The 21,244-nt window shown below is 43.0% G+C and overlaps 1 protein-coding gene across 1 annotated transcript in view; it reads right to left on the reverse strand.

The window, feature by feature from the left end:
* Positions 1-859: 859 nt before the first annotated feature.
* GASK1A (golgi associated kinase 1A) overlaps positions 860-21,244 on the reverse strand; it is a 90,351-nt gene continuing 69,966 nt past the window's right edge. The window contains exons 3-5 of the mRNA XM_069730046.1: positions 17,464-17,586; positions 5,160-5,263; positions 860-1,507 (exon numbers count right to left, since the gene is read on the reverse strand). Coding sequence (XP_069586147.1) covers positions 1,303-1,507; positions 5,160-5,263; positions 17,464-17,586 — 432 coding nt within the window. The 3' untranslated portion in view covers positions 860-1,302. The remainder of the gene's footprint in view (positions 1,508-5,159; positions 5,264-17,463; positions 17,587-21,244) is intronic.

Here is a 21,244-nt window from a genome sequence, read left to right on the forward strand (position 1 = left end):
TGTTGATTTTGCTACTCCAAGCATGTCTGCTATCTCTCTGATGGATTTTTTCTTTTTTTTCAGCCTCAGGATGTTCTGCTTCACCTCAATTGAGAGTTCCTTTGACCGCATGTTGTCTGCTCACAGCAACAGCTTCCAAATGCAAAACCACACACCTGGAATCCACCCCTGACCTTTTAACTACTTCATTGATTACAGGTTAACGAGGGAGACGCCTTCAGAGTTAATTGCAGCCCTTAGAGTCCATTATCCAATTACTTTTGGTCCCTTGAAAAAGAGGACGCTATGCATTACAGAGCTATGATTCCTAAACCCTTTCTCCGATTTGGATGTGGAAACTATCATATTGCAGCTGGGAGTGTGCACTTTCAGCCCATATTATATATATAATTGTATTTCTGAACATGTTTTTGTAAACAGCTAAAATAACAAAACTTGTGTCACTGTCCAAATATTTCTGGCCCTAAATATATATAGTGCACATATTATCCATACAATTTTGTCCTTTTTTGGGAAGTTTATTATCTATACACTTTGGGCCTTGTTCAGTTACAAGACCAAATACAATGTCTTATGTTAATCATGGCAATAGCAAATTGGATGTTATACGGTTAATCTGTTTAGGATCAGACTTTCCTTTTTTTCAAGCAGCCATTTGGTCCATGAAAAAAAAAATACGGTGATCTGAACAGCCCTATTGAATAACGTTGATCTGATTGCTGTCCATGTAATATCAGATTATTTTACAGGAGCGTGTTTAGTGCATTTCTGCATCGGATACATAATGAAAATGCATTTTGTCCTCACATGAATCTATCAACAAAGTTTTCTCAAAACGTGGTAACTTAATAAACACAAATTCTCCAAAACAAAATAGTTTATTTAAAACATGACAAACCAAAAAGACACAAAAACTGTACCAGAAAAAAAACATGGTGTAATAGAACGTACTCAAATGCGATGAAAAAACACAAGTAACCTAATTTAGCTAATTGGTGTAGAAAAACTGCATCAACAAACAATGCACCAAGATAATCATGGTGGGAGCTTGGCGTATGCATTTTGGTTCAAAACAAATTTTGTAAATTTACAATGACACTGGCCTCTTTTTCAGCAGAAGATAAAGCAGTGTATATGATATCCATCACATAATCGGAGACAATGTCGCTTGACTTTGTTGCAAAGAATTTGTAGTTTATTTCTTCTCTTCATTCTCTTCTATTTCTGGCAGCCCATATTTTTATTTGATGTTGGTTCTCATGATGATTTCACATTTTCCAGTTCTTGGTGTTCAGAAGATAGTTATAAATGAGAGGTAAGTGGTATAGAGTGTTTTTCCATGTACTTCAATAGTATGTGTCCTCTATGCTCAATGGTTTCAACTAATTTCTTTACTCCCTGAAAGCCTCCGTGGCTGTTCCAGAAAATATGGTCCATTTCCAATGACCTTAATAGCATGGTCTGTAAACATCCCGACCTTAGCACCTGCACTGCTGATTCAGGGAACCTAAAAAAGGGTGTAATAATGGCATTTTAGTCTTGTGGCAAAAAATTGTAATGAAGTACTTGAGAGTGCACATAGTGTTTGACAGACCACATGATGTTCATGGCGCCATATTAGAGAGCTGCACAGTCTCCATGCAATACCAGAAAGGCTCCATGGACATGACTCGGCTGTGCGGATGAGCCATAGCTATGTACTTCCATATTGTACTGCTTACTACTGAATGGTAAAGAGATTAATACCACAGCACCTCATAGATCACGGCAAGTAAAGAATGCATATGTTTGTGGATCTGACCACAAAAATGGTGCAGGTTCCCTTTTCTGTCATGTTGAAGATCATGTTTTTGAATAATAAAAGTCAATGGCAAGACAATGCAAATGGATATGCATCTTGTATCTTATTTTGCACTCTTCACACCCTGTGGCTTAAGGCCCCTTCACATTAAGCGACGCTGCAGCGATACCGACAACGATCCGGATCGCTGCAGCGTCGCTGTTTGGTCGCTGGAGAGCTGTCACACAGACCGCTCTCCAGCGACCAACGATGCCGGTAACCAGGGTAAACATCGGGTAACTAAGCGCAGGGCCGCGCTTAGTAACCCGATGTTTACCCTGGTTACCATGCTAAAAGTAAAAAAAAACAAACACTAGATACTTACCTACCGCTGTCTGTCCTCCAGCGCTGCGCTCTGCTTCTCTGCACTCCTCCTGTACTGGCTGTGAGCCGGAAAGCAGAGCGGTGACGTCACCGCTCTGCTTTCCGGCTCACAGCCAGTACAGGAGGAGTGCAGAGCACAGCGCTGGAGGACAGACAGCGTTAGGTAAGTATCTAGTGTTTGTTTTTTTTTACTTTTACGCTGGTATCCAGGGTAAACATCGGGTTACTAAGCGCGGCCCTGCGCTTAGTTACCCGATGTTTACCCTGGTTACCAGTGAAGACATCGCTGGATCGGTGTCACACACGCCGATCCAGCGATGTCAGCAGGAGTCCAGCGACGAAATAAAGTTCTGGACTTTATTCAGCGACCAACGATCTCCCAGCAGGGGCCTGATCGTTGGTCGCTGTTACACATAACGATTTCATTAACGATATCGTTGCTACGTCACAAATAGCAACGATATCGTTAACAATATCGTTATGTGTGAAGGTACCTTTACTATTAAGGTTTTCCCTTACAATGAAAAAAAAAAAGAAAAATTAATTGATATTGCCCCATCCATAATGACTGGACCGTTAAAAATGCCAAAATTGCTGTTTTCATTCATGACACCTCCCATACAAAATAGAAGGTAACATAATAACAAAATCATTCAAGACTCAAAATGGTAAACATGCCCCGTGAAAATAAAGCCCTATACAGATATAATAATAAAAAGGTTATTCGTGTTTAAAATCAATAACAGAAACAAATGTGTTTTTATTGTGCAAAATCAGAAAATAAAAATTGATAGTGCAGTAATCATAATGATCAGAAATTATGTATTATGTCATTTATACTGCACTGGTGGACACTGTAAAAAAAGATGAAAATCCTTTTGTTTTCTAAGCCCAGATTCAAAAATAAACTAAAGTTGAAGAAGATCGTTCACCAAATTTTTCATATTAGCACGTAATGAGTTTGGTTTTTTTAAGTCCCAGTAGGTGTTATCAGAGTGTTCATTGGGTGTGTACTTTTTCTCCCTGTATGATGCTAACCAATCATAAGCAAGCAGCAACACTCAAAAGAAAGAAGAACTCGTCTCCACAGTAGCACGAGCAGATTTCTCAGGATGTGAGATGTAATGATACAGCCTGATCTTCTGGACTGACCTCCTGAATGAGTCTATGTTGGGGGAAGTGCAGTACAGCTGAGTTTGGCTGTGTACCGAAAGATAAGAAGGTGGATCCAGGTAACTACCATCCGGTAAGCCTGACATCAGTAGTGTGCAAAGTGTTTGAGGGCATATTTTTGAGAAATACATTGTAGATAATATAGTAACTTACAACCAGCACGGATTCATAAATAATAAGTATATTATTCAACAATTTTAACTCCAACCTCTGCTGACCACTAGACCCCCCCCCCATCCCGACTTCCCTAATCTCTGCCGAGGACTTTGCCATGCACTTCAAAAATAAAATAGACCAAACAAGGCAAGTCTTTATTGTTCGACAACCACAACCCCTTTGTAGACCAGACCAATGCCCTAACCCCATAACTTCCCTCTCCAAACTCACTGAAGGGGTACTTACTCATCTCTTCTCCAAATCACACCTTACCACTTGTGCACCTGACCCCATCCCACCTCCTCCCTAACCTCACCACCACACTTATCCTATCCCTAACCCATATCTTCAGCCTATCACTAACTTTTGGTACCTTCTCTGCTTTCAAACATGCCACAATCACATCTATCCTCAAAAAGCCATCCCTTGACCCGAGTGCTATGGCCAGCTATCACCCCATATATTTGCTCTCATTTCCTTTCAAACTCCTTGAGCAGCACATCCACGCGGAACTTTCCTCTCACTTTGCATCTAACTCAATCTTTGACAACCTACAATCTGGCTTCTGTCCCCATCATTCCACTGAAACTGCCTTGACCAAAATTACTAACGACTTATTTACAGCCGAAGCTAACAGACAATTCTCTATACTCCTCCTTCTAGACCTGTCCCCTGCTTTCAACACAGTTGACCACTGCCTCCTACTACAGATCCTCACTTCCTTTGGCGTCAAAGACCTTGCCCTATCCTGGATCTCCCCTTACCTTACCAACTGCACATTTAGCGTTTCCTACTCCCACACTACCTTCTCATCTTGCCCTCTTTGTTGGTGCCCCTCAAGGTTCTGTCTTAGGACCCTTACTCTTCTCCATCTATACCCTGGGCCTGGGATAACTCAAAGTCCTATGGCTTCCAGTACCATCTACATGCTGATGAAACTCAGATCTACCTCTCTGGCCCAGATGTCACCTCTCTACTGTCCAGAATCCCAGAGTGTCTATCAGCCATATCCCCCTTCTCCTCTCGTTTCCTCAAGCTCAATGTGGACCAATCTGAACTAATACACTTTTCTCCATCTCGCATATCTTCTCTACCTGATCTATCTATCACAATAAATGACATCACACTTTCCCCAGTACAGGAAATCCGCTGCCTCGGCATAATCCAGACTTCATACACAGAAGATGTATAATCCCACCAGTCTCGGTATCCCATTCAGTCTGAGCTTCAGCGCCAAACAGAAGTGTTCAAGTCCGGGCATAGTTCACACTGAACGGGCTGCAGCTATTACATGGTTCTCTGCACCTCTCATAAACAAGACTCCTAGATCAGTCTCCATTCAGATAGAGACCCCGGCATGTATTTCTCAACTACAGCTCACATTTTGACCGGCCACTCACAAGTAGCACACTCAACTCTGCTTCATTAAGGAGACTGACACTCTCATGAGAATGCCACTCTATAAAGCTACTTCCTACTTTTTAGCAAAAACCTACAGGTGTATCTAATCAAGAACCTGCAGAGCTGGGATTTAACCCTGTTTTTCCCTGCTGAGCTACACCATGCTGACAGGAGTTGCTTGTAAAATACAGGACTGAAAAAAATGTATCTCAAAAGATATAAAAAGACAAAATGCATACAACAAGAAAAATAACTGGTATCTTACCCATCAATTCCTTGTAAAAGCCTAAAGTTCAGATTGTCATCAGGATGATTGGGCCTCCCAGCATTGTCAATGTAAACTAAATGAGAAGGGTTACTATGACGCACCTAAAAAGAAAGCCAAAGTAAGATATGAGTGTTAATGAAATAACATATTTAGATATATTTCAGAATTCTGCATGACAAAGTCTCCGGCACACCAACCATAGGGGTGTGTGGCCGCTTGTGTTTAAAGGAGCATCCCAAACACCGGAGGCATGTGACCACCAGGAAGCTAAACCGGTTAAAGTCAACAGTGATCATCCAATGGAAACCTGAGAATGTGGATGTCAAATGTTGTGAAAAAAGTTTAATATAATCTATATAGCAGTACTTGCTAGATACTGTAGAGCAATGTTAGTGGACTAGTGCACAGAGCCTTAATTTGTCATGGAATGTTGGTTTGTTGGTTTTATATGAACACTAGAAGTGCCGCTTATAGAGCAACAGTGTATGGTAGTGATGGCAGTATATAGCTTTTACTGTGCGACCACTGTATGGAAGGATTACTTGGCCAACGTACAGCACTGATATTTGGCTACATACCGTGGCGAGTAAAAGTTTGTGCACCCCTGGTCAAAATGACTGTTATTGTGAGCAGTTAAGCACGTTAAAGATGAAATGATCTCTAAAAGGCCTAAAGTTATAGATGACACATTTCCTTTGTATTTAAGGCAAAAAATATTGTCACCTTTTACATTTAGGCCTTTTAGAGAGAATTGCATCTTTAATTTAACTTCTCACAATAACAGTAATTTTGACCAAACTTTTACATGCCACTGTCAATGAAATATTTTTGTGTGTTTTTTTACATTTTATTATAATAAATCATATGCATGGGAGATGCCAGCAGAGGGTACTTCACACAGCACCTGTAATGAAGCACTATCAGTGGAAGGCTGGCAGCTCTTAAAAGGGCTTCCAGAGACAGACTCTGCATAAGCCTTTCTACCTAGAAGGTCCAGAGGAAACCCTGACCTTCACCCAGTAACCCCTATACAAGGATCTGAACTTATGCATGGCACACAGGGTTGAGTCCATGGAGTGGCTGCTAGCCAGTGAAGCAGGCTGGCAGATGATAGAACGCTGGATCGGAATCAAGAGGTCAAGGTCAGGCACAAGATCAAGAGATAGTCAAAACACAAGTCAAAGACAGGAACCCTGCGCAGGATCAAAGTAGCAAAAATGAACCAGGGTAAGTAGAACTAAAATTTGGCAGCTGTATGTAGCTGCTGGTGATTTAAATAGAAAGTGACTCTTCTCAGAACTCACAGCAGGGAGATGATTTCAACAGGTAACCAACACCCTTCAGTAGGGACAGGTGGACCAGTGGATGTTTGGGTGCGCTGGGTTCAGCTGACCTTTATGAGTTTGGCACATTTGGTACTTAAATCTAATCCTGAACCTGAACCCCATTCAAGTGAATGGGAGGGCCTGAACTGTGACAACGTGGGAAACATCGGTTCTGACCGGCGATATCCATACTGAAGTCACTGCTGGTAACAGCTGTTGGGTATCGCGGACCACTGCAGGTTCCCACGCTGTCACACAGAGGACAGCGTGTGAACCACTGACTATGACCGGCAGTAACATAGTTACCACCGGTCAGGCGCTAGCTAATAACTACTACTGTCATCAGTGTCGCGTAATTTTGAGTGTATTCATCAGCCGATGCCTGTGCATAACAGTAGCTTTACTGCTATTCATAGGGGATGGAGACCAAGAATATAAACTTGGATTACTTCATGGGATCATTTTATTAATAAATTAGTGATCGCAGGGTCTTTAGTCAAATAAAGTTTTTTTTTCTGTGCATGTGTTTATTTTTACTACTGGGTTAGTAATGGGGGTATCTGACTGACACCTCTCCATTTCTAACTCCCAAAACAATTACCCAATTGCCACCGCACCAGGGCAAACGGGATGAGCTGAGGCTAAGCGCCAGAACTGGTGCATCAAATATGATGCACCACTTCTGGGATGGCTGCAGGCTTATAATTTTAGATTGGGCATGGCCCAACAACCATGGGTATTTCCAGCTTATTAACCCCTTCATGACCATGGGATTTTTCATTTTTCCGTGTTCGTTTTTCACTCCCCTCCTTCCCAGAGCCATAACTTTTTTATTTTTCCGTCAATTTGGCCATGTGAAAGCTTATTTTTTGCGGGACGAGTTGTACTTTTGAATGACATCATTGGTTTTAGCATGTCGTGTACTAGAAAACGGGAAAAAAATTCCAAGTGCGGTGAAATTGCAAAAAAAGTGCAGTCCCACACTTGTTTTTTGTTTGGCTTTTTTGCTAGGTTCACTAAATGCTAAAACCGGCCTGACATTATGATTCTCCAGGTCAGTATGAGTTCGTAGACACCTAACATGACTAGGTTATTTTTTATCTAAGTGGTGAAAAAAAATTCCAAACTTTGCTAAAAACAAAAAAAAAATTGCGCCATTTTCCGATACTCGTAGCGTCTCCATTTTTCGTGATCTGGGGTCGGTTGAGGGCTTATTTTTTGCGTGCCGAGATGACGTTTTTAATTATAGCATTTCGATGCAGATACGTTCTTTTGATCGCCCGTTATTGCATTTTAATGCAATGTCGCGGCGACCAAAAAAATGTAATTCTGGTGTTTCGAATTTTTTTCCCGCTACGCTGTTTAGCGATCAGGTTAATGCTTTTTTTTAATTGATCGGGCGATTCTGAGCGCGGCGATACCAAATATGTGTAGATTTGATATTTTTTTATTGATTTATTTTGATTGGGGTGAAAGGGGGGTGATTTAAACTTTTATATTTTTTTTATTTTTTTAACATTTTTTTCAACTTTTTTTTTTTACTTTTGCCATGCTTCAATAGCCTCCATGGGAGGCTAGAAGCTGGCACAACACGATCGCCTCTGCTACATAGCAGCGATCTGAAAGAAATGGAGGTGTGCTGTGAGCGCCGACCACAGGGTGGCGCTCACAGCCACCGGCGATCAGTAACCATAGAGGTGTAAAGGACCTCTATGGTTACAATGGAAACGCATGATCTGGGGTCGGCGATGATGTCATTTCCGGCCGCCCGGCCGGAAGCGGTAGTTAAATGCCGCTGTCTGCGTTTGACAGCGGCATTTAACTAGTTAATAGGTGCGGGCAGATCGCGCCTATTACGGGCACATGTCAGCTGTTCAAAACAGCTGACATGTCCCGGCTTTGGTGCGGGCTCACCGCGGAGCCCTGCATCAAAGCCGGGGATCTGACCTTGGACGTACTATCCCGTCCAAGGTCAGCTGTCTGCTTTTGCAGGTTTTTTTTTTTTTAATTAATGTATTTAATTATTATTAATAAATACATGAAAAATACTTAGAAATAAATGAAAACAAAACAATGTTTGGGCCCCCTATTTTTGTTAACCAGCCAAGGGAAAGCAGACAGCTGTGAGCTGGTGTTATTATTCTGAGAAGGGGCCAATATCCATGGAGCTTCCCATCCTATTAATATCAGCCTCCAGCTGTTTGCACAGCTTTTCCTGGTTATTAAACTTTTTTTAATAAATGGGGGAAAGTGGGAAATTGTTGGGAGTTTTTTTTTTCAGATAAATAATTTTTCCTGTTTTTTTTTCTTTTTCAAATAAAGATTTTGTTTCAGTGTTTTCTTTTTTTTTTATTTCTGGGTTAGGAATGGGGATGTCTGAGAGATGCCTCTCCATTACTAACCGTGGGCTTGATGTCAGCGGACACTACACTAGGTGTCTGGTACGGACCCCAAACTTTAGCTGATCACTATTCTGCAACACCCTGTTTAGGCTGTATCCCTATCCCAGCAAGACTAATGTAACAGAGGACTATGCTTACATCTCCCAATGCCACTGTCAGTGCAAACATACAGTTAGGTCCATATATATTTGGACAGAGACAACATTTTTCTAATTTTGGTTATAGACATTACCACAATGAATTTTAAACAAAACAATTCAGATGCAGTTGAAGTTCAGACTTTCAGCTTTCATTTGAGGGTATCCACATTAAAATTGGATGAAGGGTTTAGGAGTTTCAGCTCCTTAACATGTGTCACCCTGTTTTTAAAGGGACCAAAAGTAATTGGACAATTGACTCCAAGGCTATTTCATGGACAGGTGTGGGCAATCCCTTCGTTATGTCATTCTTAATTAAGCAGATAAAAGGCCTGGAGTTAATTTGAGGTGTGGTGCTTGCATTTGAAAGGTTTTGCTGTGAAGTAAACATGCGGTCAAAGGAGCTCTCCATGCAGGTGACACATGCCATCCTTAAGCTGCGAAAACATAAAAAACCCATCCAAGAAATTGCTACAATATTAGGAGTGGCAAAATCTACAGTTTGGTACATCCTGAGAAAGAAAGAAAGCACTGGTGAACTCATCAATGCAAAAAGACCTGGGCACCCACGGAAGACAACAGTGGTGGATGATCGCAGAATAATCTCCATGGTGAAGAGAAACCCCTACACAATGGCCAACCAAGTGAACAACATTCTCCAGGAGGTAGGCGTATCAATATCCATATCTACCATAAAGAGAAGACTGCATGAAAGTAAATACAGAGGGTTCACTGCACGGTGCAAGCCACTCATAAGCATCAAGAATAAAAAGGCTAGACTGGACTTTCTTAAAAAAAATCTAAAAAAGCCAGCACAGTTCTGGAAGAACATCCTTTGGACAGATGAAACCAAGATCAACCTCTATCAGAATGATGGAAAGAGAAAAGTATGGCGAAGGCGTGGTACAGCTCATGATCCAAAGCATACCACATCATCTGTAAAACACGGCGGAGGCAGTGTGATGGCTTGGGCATGCATGGCTGCCAGTGGCACTGGGTCACTAGTGTTTATTGATGATGTGACACAGGACAGAAGCAGCCGAATGAATTCTGAGGTATTCAGAGCCATACTGTGTGCGCAGATCCAGCCAAATGCAGCCAAACTGATTGGTCGTCGTTTCATACTACAGATGGACAATGACCCAAAACATAAAGCCAAAGCAACCCAGGAGTTTATTAAAGCAAAGAAGTGGAATATTCCTGAATGGCCAAGTTAGCCAACTAATCTCAACCCAATTGAGCATGCATTTCACTTGTTAAAGACTAAACTTCAGACAAGAAAGGCCCACAAACAAACAGCAACTGAAAACCACGGCAGTGAAGGCCTGGCAGAGCATCAAAAAGGAGGAAACACAGCGTCTGGTGATGTCCATGAGTTCAAGACTTCAGGCAGTCATTCCCAGGAAAGGGTTTTCAACCAAGTACTAGAAATGAACATTTTATTTAAAATTATTTAATCTGTCCAATTACTTTTGGTCCCTTTAAAACCAGGGTGGCACATGTTAAGGAGCTGAAACTCCTAAACCCTTCATCCAATTTTAATGTGGATACCCTCAAATGAAAGCTGAAAATCTGAACTTCAACTGCATCTGAACTGTTTTGTTTAAAATTCATTGTGGTAATGTCTATAACCAAAATTAGAAAAATGTTGTCTCTGTCCAAATATATATGGACCTAACTGTAGTACTATACACCAAAACTTCCATATTAAATAATCTTAAATGGAAACATGAAGAGATCCCACAAATGATGCAAATAAAATACAACTTTTATAAAGCCACATTAAAAACAATATTAACCCCTTCATGACCCAGCCTATTTTGACCTTAAAGACCTTGCCGTTTTTTGCAATTCTGACCAGTGTCCCTTTATGAGGTAATAACTCAGGAACGCTTCAACGGATCCTAGCGGTTCTGAGATTGTTTTTTCGTGACATATTGGGCTTCATGTTAGTGGTAAATTTAGGTCAATAAATTCTGCGTTTATTTGTGATAAAAACGGAAATTTGGCGAAAATTTTGAAAATTTCGCAATTTTCACATTTTGAATTTTTATTCTGTTAAACCAGAGAGATATGTGACACAAGATAGTTAATAAATAACATTTCCCACATGTTTACTTTACATCAGCACAATTTTGGAAACAAAATTTTTTTTTGTTAGGAAGTTATAAGGGTTAAAATTTGACCAGCGATTTGTCATTTTTACAACGAAATTTACAAAACCATTTTTTTTAGGGACCACCTCACATTTGAAGTCAGTTTGAGGGGTCTATATGGCTGAAAATACCCAAAAGTGACACCATTCTAAAAACTGCACCCCTCAAGGTACTCAAAACCACATTCAAGAAGTTTATTAACCCTTCAGGTGCTTCACAGCAGCAGAAGCAACATGGAAGGAAAAAATGAACATTTAACTTTTTAGTCACAAAAATTATCTTTTAGCAACAATTTTTTTATTTTCCCAATGGTAAAAGGAGAAACTGAACCACGAAAGTTGTTGTCCAATTTGTCCTGAGTACGCTGATACCTCATATGTGGGGGTAAACCACTGTTTGGGCGCACGGCAGGGCTTGGAAGGGAAGGAGCGCCATTTGACTTTTTGAATCAAAAATTGGCTCCACTCTTTAGCGGACACCATGTCACGTTTGGAGAGCCCCCGTGTGCCTAAAAATTGGAGCTCCCCCACAAGTGACCCCATTTTGGAAACTAGACGCCCCAAGGAACTTATCTAGATGCATAGTGAGCACTTTGAACCCCCAGGTGCTTCACAAATTAATCCGTAAAAATGAAAAAGTACTTTTTTTCACAAAAAAATTATTTTAGCCTCAATTTTTTCATTTTCACATGGGCAACAGGATAAAATGGATCCTAAAATGTGTTGGGCAATTTCTCCTGAGTACACCAATACCTCACATGTGGGGGTAAACCACTGTTTGGGCACATGGTAAGGCTCGGAAGGGAAGGAGCGCCATTTGACTTTTTGAATGAAAAATTATTTCCATCGTTAGCGGACACCATGTCGCGTTTGGAGAGCTCCTGTGTGCCTAAACATTGGCGCTCCCCCACAAGTGACCCCATTTTGGAAACTAGACCCCCCAAGGAACTTATTTAGATGCCTAGTGAGCACTTTAAACCCTCAGGTGCTTCACAAATTGATCTGTAAAAATGAAAAAGTACTTTTTTTTCACAAAAAAATTCTTTTCGCCTCAATTTTTTCATTTTCACATGGGCAGTAGGGTAAAATGGATCATAAAATTTGTTGGGCAATTTCTCCCGAGTACGTCGATACCTCATATGTGGGGGTAAACCACTGTTTGGGCACTCGGCAGGGCTCGGAAGGGAAGGCGCGCCATTTGACTTTTTGAATGGAAAATTAGCTCCAATTGTTAGCGGACACCATGTCGCGTTTGGAGAGCCCCTGTGTGCCTAAACATTGGAGCTCCCCCACAAGTGACCCCATTTTGGAAACTAGACCCCCCAAGGAACTTATCTAGATGCATATTGAGCACTTTAAACCCCCAGGTGCTTCACAGAAGTTTATAACGCAGAGCCATGAAAATAAAAAATAATTTTTCTTTCCTCAAAAATGATTTTTTAGCCTGGAATTTCCTATTTTGCCAAGGATAATAGGAGAAATTGGACCCCAAATATTGTTGTCCTGTTTGTCCTGAGTACGCAGATACCCAATATGTGGGGGTAAACCACTGTTTGGGCGCACGGCAGGGCTCGGAAGGGATGGCACGCCATTTGGCTTTTTAAATGGAAAATTAGCTCCAATCATTAGCGGACACCATGTCACGTTTGGAGAGCCCCTGTGTGCCTAAACATTGGAGATCCCCCAGAAATGACACCATTTTGGAAACTAGACCCCCAAAGGAACTAATCTAGATGTGTGGTGAGGACTTTGAACCCCCAAGTGCTTCACAGAAGTTTATAACGCAGAGCCATGAAAAAAAAAAAAAAATTATTTTCTCAAAAATGATCTTTTAGCCTGCAATTTTTTATTTTCCCAAGGGTAACAGGAGAAATTTGACCCCAAAAGTTGTTGTCCAGTTTCTCCTGAGTACGCTGATACCCCATATGTGGGGGTAAATCACTGTTTGGGCACATGCCGGGGCTCGGAAGTGAAGTAGTGACGTTTTGAAATGCAGACTTTGATGGAATGCTCTGTGGGCGTCACGTTGCGTTTGCAGAGCCCCTGATGTGGCTTAACAGTAGAAACCCCCCACAAGTGACCCCATTTTGGAAACTAGACCCCCAAAGGAACTTATCTAGATGTGTGGTGAGCACTTTGAACCCCCAAGTGCTTCATAGAAGTTTATAATGCAGAGCCATGAAAATAATAAATACGTTTTCTTTCCTCAAAAATAATTATTTAGCCCAGAATTTTTTATTTTCCCAAGGGTTACAGAAGAAACTGGACCCCAAAAGTTGTTGTCCAGTTTCTCCTGAGTACGCTGATACCCCATATGTGGGGGTAAACCACTGTTTGGGCACATGCCGAGGCTCGGAAGTGAAGTAGTGACGTTTTGAAATGCAGACTTTGATGGAATGCTCTGTGGGCGTCACGTTGCGTTTGCAGAGCCCCTGATGTGGCTTACCAGTAGAAACCCCCCACAAGTGACCGCATTTTGGAAACTAGACCCCGAAAGGAACTTATCTAGACGTGTGGTGAGCACTTTGAACCCCCAAGCGCTTCATAGAAGTTTATAATGCAGAGCCGTGAAAATAATAAATACGTTTTCTTTCCTCAAAAATAATTATTTAGCCCAGAATTTTTTAATTTTCCCAAGGGTAACAGGAGAAATTTGACCCCAATATTTGTTGTCCAGTTTCTCCTGAGTATGGTGATACCCCATATGTGGGGGTAAACTACTGTTTGGGCACATGCCGGGGCTTGGAATTGAAGTAGTGACGTTTTGAAATGCAGACTTTGATGGAATGCTCTGCGGGCATCACGTTGCGTTTGCAGAGCCCCTGATGTGCCTAAACAGTAGAAACCCCCCACAAGTGACCCCATTTTGGAAACTAGACCCCGAAAGGAACTTATCTAGATGTGTGGTGAGCACTTTGAACCCCCAAGTGCTTCATAGAAGTTTATAATGCAGAGCCGTGAAAATAATAAATACGTTTTCTTTCCTCAAAAATAATTATTTAGCCCAGAATTTTTTATTTTCCCAAGGGTTACAGGAGAAATTGGACCCCAAAAGTTGTTGTCCAGTTTCTCCTGAGTACGCCGATACCCCATGAGTGGGGGTAAACCACTGTTTGGGCACACGTCGGGGCTCAGAAGGGAAGTAGTGACTTTTGAAATGCAGACTTTGATGGAATGGTCTGCGGGTGTCACGTTGCGTTTGCAGAGCCCCTGGTGTGCCTAAACAGTAGAAACCCCCACAAGTGACCCCATTTTAGAAATTAGACCCCCCAAGGAACTTATCTAGATATGTGGTGAGCACTTTTAACCCCCAAGTGCTTCACAGACGTTTACAACGCAGAGCCGTGAAAATAAAAAATCATTTTTCTTTCCTCAAAAATTATGTTTTAGCAAGCATTTTTTTTGATTCACAAGGGTAACAGGAGAAATTGGACCCCAGTAATTGTTGCGCAGTTTGTCCTGAGTATGCTGGTACCCCATATGTGGGGGTAAACCACTGTTTGGGCACACGTCAGGGCTCGGAAGTGAGGGAGCACCATTTGACTTTTTGAATACGAGATTGGCTGGAATCAATGGTGGCGCCATGTTGCGTTTGGAGACCCCTGATGTGCCTAAACAGTGGTAACCCCTCAATTCTACCTCCAACACTAACCCCAACACACCCCTAACCCTAATCCCAACTGTAGCCATAACCCTAAACACAACCCTAACCGCAACACACCCCTAACCACAACCCTAACCCCAACACACCCCTAACCATAACCACAACCCTAATTCCAACCCTAACCCTAAGGCTATGTGCCCACGTTGCGGATTCGTGTGAGATATTTTCGCACCATTTTTGAAAAATCCGCGGGTAAAAGGCACTGCGTTTTACCTGCGGATTTTCCGCGGATTTCCAGTGTTTTTTGTGCGGATTTCACCTGCGGATTCCTATTGAGGAACAGGTGTAAAACGCTGCGGAATCCGCACAAAGAATTGACATGCTGCGGAAAATACAATGCAGCGTTTCCGCGTGGTATTTTCTGCACCATGGGCACAGCGGATTTGGTTTCCATATGTTTACATGGTACTGTAAACCTGATGGAACACTGCTGCGAATCCGCAGCCAAATCCGCACCGTGTGCACATAGCCTAATTCTAAAGGTATGTGCACACGCTGCGGAAAACGCTGCGGATCCGCAGCAGTTTCCCATGAGTTTCCAGTTCAATGTAAACCTACGGGAAACAAAAATCGCTGTGCCCATGCTGCGGAAAAACTGCACGGAAACGCAGCGGTTTACATTCCGCAGCATGTCACTTCTTTGTGCGGATTCCGCAGCGGTTTTACAACTGCTCAAATAGAAAATCGCAGTTGTAAAACCGCAGTGAAATGCGCAGAAAAACCGCGGTAAATCCGCCATAAATCCGCAGCGGTTTAGCACTGCGGATTTATCAAATCCGCAGCGGAAAAATCCGCAGAGGACCAGAATACGTGTGCACATACCGAAACCCTAACCCTAGCCCTAACCCTAACCCTACCCCTACCCCTACCCCTAGCCCTAACCCTAACCCTAGCCCTAACCCTACCCCTAACCCTAACCCTACCCCTAACCCTACCCCTAACCCTACCCCTAACCCTAACCCTAACCCTATTCTAACATTAGTGGAAAAAAAAAATTTCTTTATTTTTTTATTGTCCCTACCTATGGGGGTGACAAAGGGGGGGGGGGTCATTTATTATTTTTTTTATTTTGATCACTGAGATAGATTATATCTCAGTGATCAAAATGCACTTTGGAACGAATCTGCCGGCCGGCAGATTCGGCGGGCGCACTGCGCATGCGCCCGCCATTTTGGAAGATGGCGGCGCCCAGGGAGAAGACGGACGGGACCCCGGCTGGATCGGTAAGTATGATGGGGTGGGGGGGGACCACGGGGGGGGGATCGGAGCACGGGGGGGGAATCGGAGTGCGGGAGGGGTGGAACGGAGCACGGGGGGCGTGGAACGGAGCACGGGGGCGCTGGAATGGAGCACGGGGGGGGTGGAACGGAGCACCGGGGGGGGTGGATCGGAGTGCAGGGGGGGTGATTGGAGCACGGGGGGGTGATTGAAGCACGGGGGGAGCGGACAAGAGCACGGGGGGGAGCGGAGCACTGGACGGAGGGGAGCCGGAGCAGTGTACCGGCCAGATCGGAGGGCTGGGGGGGGCGATCGGAGGGGTGGGGTGGGGGCACACTAGTATTTCCAGCCATGGCCGATGATATTTCAGCATCGGCCATGGCTGGATTGTAATATTTCACCCGTTATAATGGGTGAAATATTACAAATCGCTCTGATTGGCAGTTTCACTTTCAACAGCCAATCAGAGCGATCGTAGCCACGAGGGGGTGAAGCCACCCCCCCTGGGCTAAACTACCACTCCCCCTGTCCCTGCAGATCGGGTGAAATGGGAGTTAACCCTTTCACCCGATCTGCAGGGACGCGATCTTTCCATGACGCCGCATAGGCGTCATGGGTCGGAATGGCACCGACTTTCATGATGCCTACGTGGCGTCAAAGGTCGGGAAGGGGTTAATAAAGCAAAAACACCGTATAGTGGAAACCGAACAGGAAAAACCGGTGAAAAGATATGAACCGGTATTATAAGCTAGCAGCAATCATATCTCATGACATAAACTCTGGCACAGAGTATCTATAGTATTCCAACATGAATGAAATGCCAGGATTTCAATCAATACCGCCCATGTCCTAATACATAACAAAGTATCAATACAAATTTACTCAGCCATGGAGGGGGTAGCAAGGAAAATTCCTAAGCCTAATGTGTGCCCACAAAGCTACACTCTAGATATAGTAAAGTCATGTAAGCCAGCCTAACAATTAGAAGTAAAATAGTGCTTACCGCATCTCATCTATACACCCGTTCGGCGTCCACTCACCCCGACGTACGTTTCGCCACCTGCTTCTTCCGGGGGCGTCTGTTCGGTTTCCACTATACGGTGTTTTTGCTTTTTTAATATTGTTTTTAATGTGGCTTAATAAAAGTTGTATTTTATTTGCATCATTTGTGGGATCTCTTCATGTTTCCATTTAAGATTATTTAATATGGAAGTTTTGGTGTATATTATGATTGGAAGTGCCCTTGTTTCTATATGGGACGTCTTTTTGATGTAGTTTCTAACTGTAGTACTGCCTAGTGCCAAAGGTCATAGGATAAGTGTCAGACACGCCATAACAAATGCAGTGTATTGATAGAGATCATCGGAGCAGCTATAGTCTTACATAATGTGAACACCTACCAAGATATGTACTAAAACTAGGTCATTCTGGTTGCGACATTTGTCATGCAGCAGCTCCTCCACACAGGACTCTGTTGGCTCAGGGTTAAATCCGCAGCAGTATCTGTCTAGTCGATCCTGAACCTGATAAATTAAGACATTGAAATTAACTGGAGAGTAGAGATTCTCATTTAAGTAATTCTTCACATTATCTTGATATGGTATGTCAGCCAGAATTTCATAGTCATTGGATGAAGTATTTAGTACATCTGATTAGCAGATTCACCATTATGTGCAAACAAATACTTATGTTATTATTATTATTATTATTTATTATTATAGCGCCATTTATTCCATGGCGCTTTACATGTGAGGAGGGGTATACATAATAAAACAAGTACAATAATCTTGAACAATACAAGTCACAACTGGTACAGGAGGAGAGAGGACCCTGCCCGCGAGGGCTTATGTACCCAACACCTCAAGAAAGTCATACAACAATCCTATCTACTCCAGTCCTAAAGCCACTGTGCATCTTCTGGTATGGTTACACTGTACATAGAATTGTATACATATCTTAACATAGAGTGCTTTGACATTGCGTGCAGGCCAACACCATAATAGGAGCAGGGAAGGGTATCAGTGGTGCCTCCCCGGAATCCGGATGAACACAGGTTCCAGGAACAAGTGGCTGGATACCACTCATTAGCAATACAAAAAAAATTGAAAAAAGTTCCAGCACCATGCGTCTTCATAAAAATCGTCAATATTTTATTTTCATGTGAAGAATAAAAAATCATGCGGGGACGCAGCCCCTAAACACCTGACGCGTTTCGGACAAAGTTCTTAATCATAGACATATGAACAATACATATAAAACATCCTTATAAACCTATTCCATTAAGTGAAACCATGTACGCCTGCTATTTCACATGATTCATTTACATTCATTACAAATTCAAATGTGAGACAGCCTACCAGAAATCATGACGTCTCCATAGATTGTCGCCTCTTTGTCCACACAAAATAAGTTTGTAAAAGACATTTCTACTTTCCCAGTGCAGAAACTTTATGTATTTTTTCTAAATGGTAAAAGTATAAAATAATATAAAGCAAAAAGGGGATAAAATTATTTTGCAACTTAGTTCTCGGCTAGTCTCAATATTAATTTATATTATCTAAATGTTTGCAATGCAAAACTTTTAACCATTTGAAACCGCGGGAAAACATATGCGGTTTTCATGGTGAAAAAAAACAAAACACTAATTCACATGTAAACTTAAACCGCCATCTGCTATTATTAAAAATAGTTAATGTCGCTGCGATAATTTAGCCCTATAGGGAATCTAGCTCCCAACTCTAATATCGTGTAAGCCTCGCGACACCTCAAGGTACGCTCCCAGCCCCCACTCTCTCTATGCCGCTAACCCTAAGGGAACTTACATCTCCATTATGATTCTCCCGAAAATGTTTGGAAAGTCCCATTAACAGTACTGTCAGGCTTGGGCAGCCGTAATATGCTTCCCAATTCTTTTCTCAAGGGGTCTCACAGTGCACCCTATATAGTACTTATTGCACACCACACACGTCCCCATATAAATAACATGTGTGGTCTTACAATTGACAAATGCTTTAATCAAATATTTCTTGTTGGTCATACCATTACAAAATTCATTTGTTCTCTCCATGTGCCTATACGGGGTGCACTTCTTTCCCCCACACTTGTAACACCCTTTTTGTGTCAACCACGTAGGTCTCCTTTTCGCACTGACAAAAAGACTTGGGCATAAAATGTTTCCTAGTGTTCTGCAGCCATCATGTACCTTTTTTATATTTTATTTTGTTCTGTAGCTTTGATTTTCCTACAATTCATTATTTGGCAGGCTCAGGCACAGCAGCTGTTGCAGAATTACAAATTCTATCAATTTCTTAATAACACAGTGAAGCTGTGACTAACCCTCATCTTCATACTGCATGTTCCAAATATGAAGCAGACCTTTGTAAATTTTAATGTGACCGGTATTATAATGCATGCCTTAAAGGGTATCTGTCAGCAGGTTTTTGCTACGCAACCTCAGGATAGCATGATGTAGGGATTAAAACACATATTTCAGCGATGTGTCACTTATCAGGCTGTGTGCTCCTGTTTCCATACAATGAATGTTTTATCATCAAGAGATTATCACTGTCTGGACCACATTGCACGTGAGTCCTGGTCCGACCAAGTCCCCTCCTCTGATAAGCAGCTCACTGTCAATAGACAATTTATACGGAAAGCTGTTGTGTGGGCAGGGTTAGGCCATGTTCACACGTTGCAGATTTCCCTGCGGATTTTTCTGCACTAAAAACCGCAGCTCTTGGCAGAAAACGCAGGTGCGGTTTTTGGTGCATTTTTGGTGCGTTTTTTGATGCGGTTTTTAATGCTGTTTTTAACGCAGTTTTCTCTGCAGATGGATGGTAATGAGGGGTTAATGCCACCTTGCTATTGTAAAAGGTGGCATTAAGCCCGGTTAATAATGCACACATGTCTCCCAATAGCCAACCCCATACATGTCCCCCAATAGCCAGCCCCACACGTCTCCCAATATCCAGCTGCACATATGTCCCCCAATAGCCAGCCCCACACACGTCCCCCAATAACCAGCCGCCCACATGTCCCACAATAGCCAGCCGCCCACATGTCCCACAATAGCCAGCCGCACACATGTCCCACAATAGCCAGCCGCACACATGTCCGACAATAGCCAGCCCCACACATGTCCCCCAATAACCAGCCGCCCACGTGTCCCACAATAGCCAGCCGCACACATGTCCCCCAGTAGCCAGCCGCACACATGTCCCCCAATAGCCAGCCGCACACATTAATAATGGAGAGGCATCAGGGTTAAAAAAAAACTCAGACACTAGGAAAAAATATTTTAATGAAATAATGACACACACTTTTTGACAAAGCCTTTATTATACGCTCAATCCATCCTGAAGACCCTCGACCTGCAAAAGAAAAAAACAAACCAAATTCATACTCCCTGGCCCTGTCCGCAGAAATCCCATAACGAGGGTCCCACGACGATCTGCCATGGAGAACAGACACATCCGGAGATGTGTCTGCTCTCCACGGCTGCAGCAACACACTGACAGGAGCTCCGGCTCCTGTCGGTGTGTTACTGCGCATGCGCGAGCGAGTTTACCGGCGTTCATTGACCCCGGTACTCTCGCTGTACGGCAGTGCTGTGTGGGAAAGTTCACACGTAGCTGTACTGCCGTAAACCGAGAAGCCGGCGCCATTGAACTCCGGAACAGTATGCGATACACTGCTAGGAGCTTCCCTCCTGGCAGTGTATCGCCGGAGAGCAGGCGATTGGCGTGGGACACTCTGTATTGGATTCTACGGACAGGGAGTATGGATTTGGTTTATTTTTTTTTTATTTTTCCCTAGGGGACCGAGGGCTTCGCGTACCAGTATGTGCTGTTGGCGAGTATATACTCTATGTTATATGTACTGTGTGTCATGTATGTTACGTGAATTGTATGTGTAGGTGTTTTGTGTTACTTACTATTGTGCTAAGTCGCCGGACACAGGGACAACTCTCCCATCCTAATACCGGATGGGAGTAGTAGACCCATACGGCGACTTAGCACAATTGGGTGGCACTATCGACACACACACAGACACACACAGACAGACGCACACACACACACACAGACAGACGCACACACACATATACATACACATCGCCATGGTGACAGCCACACTCCGCCCACGCACTTCCGCCCACGCACTTCCGCCTCCTTCCCCGCACTT

This window comes from Ranitomeya imitator, chromosome 6 (assembly GCF_032444005.1).
Source record: "Ranitomeya imitator isolate aRanImi1 chromosome 6, aRanImi1.pri, whole genome shotgun sequence".
NCBI lineage: Eukaryota > Metazoa > Chordata > Amphibia > Anura > Dendrobatidae > Ranitomeya > Ranitomeya imitator.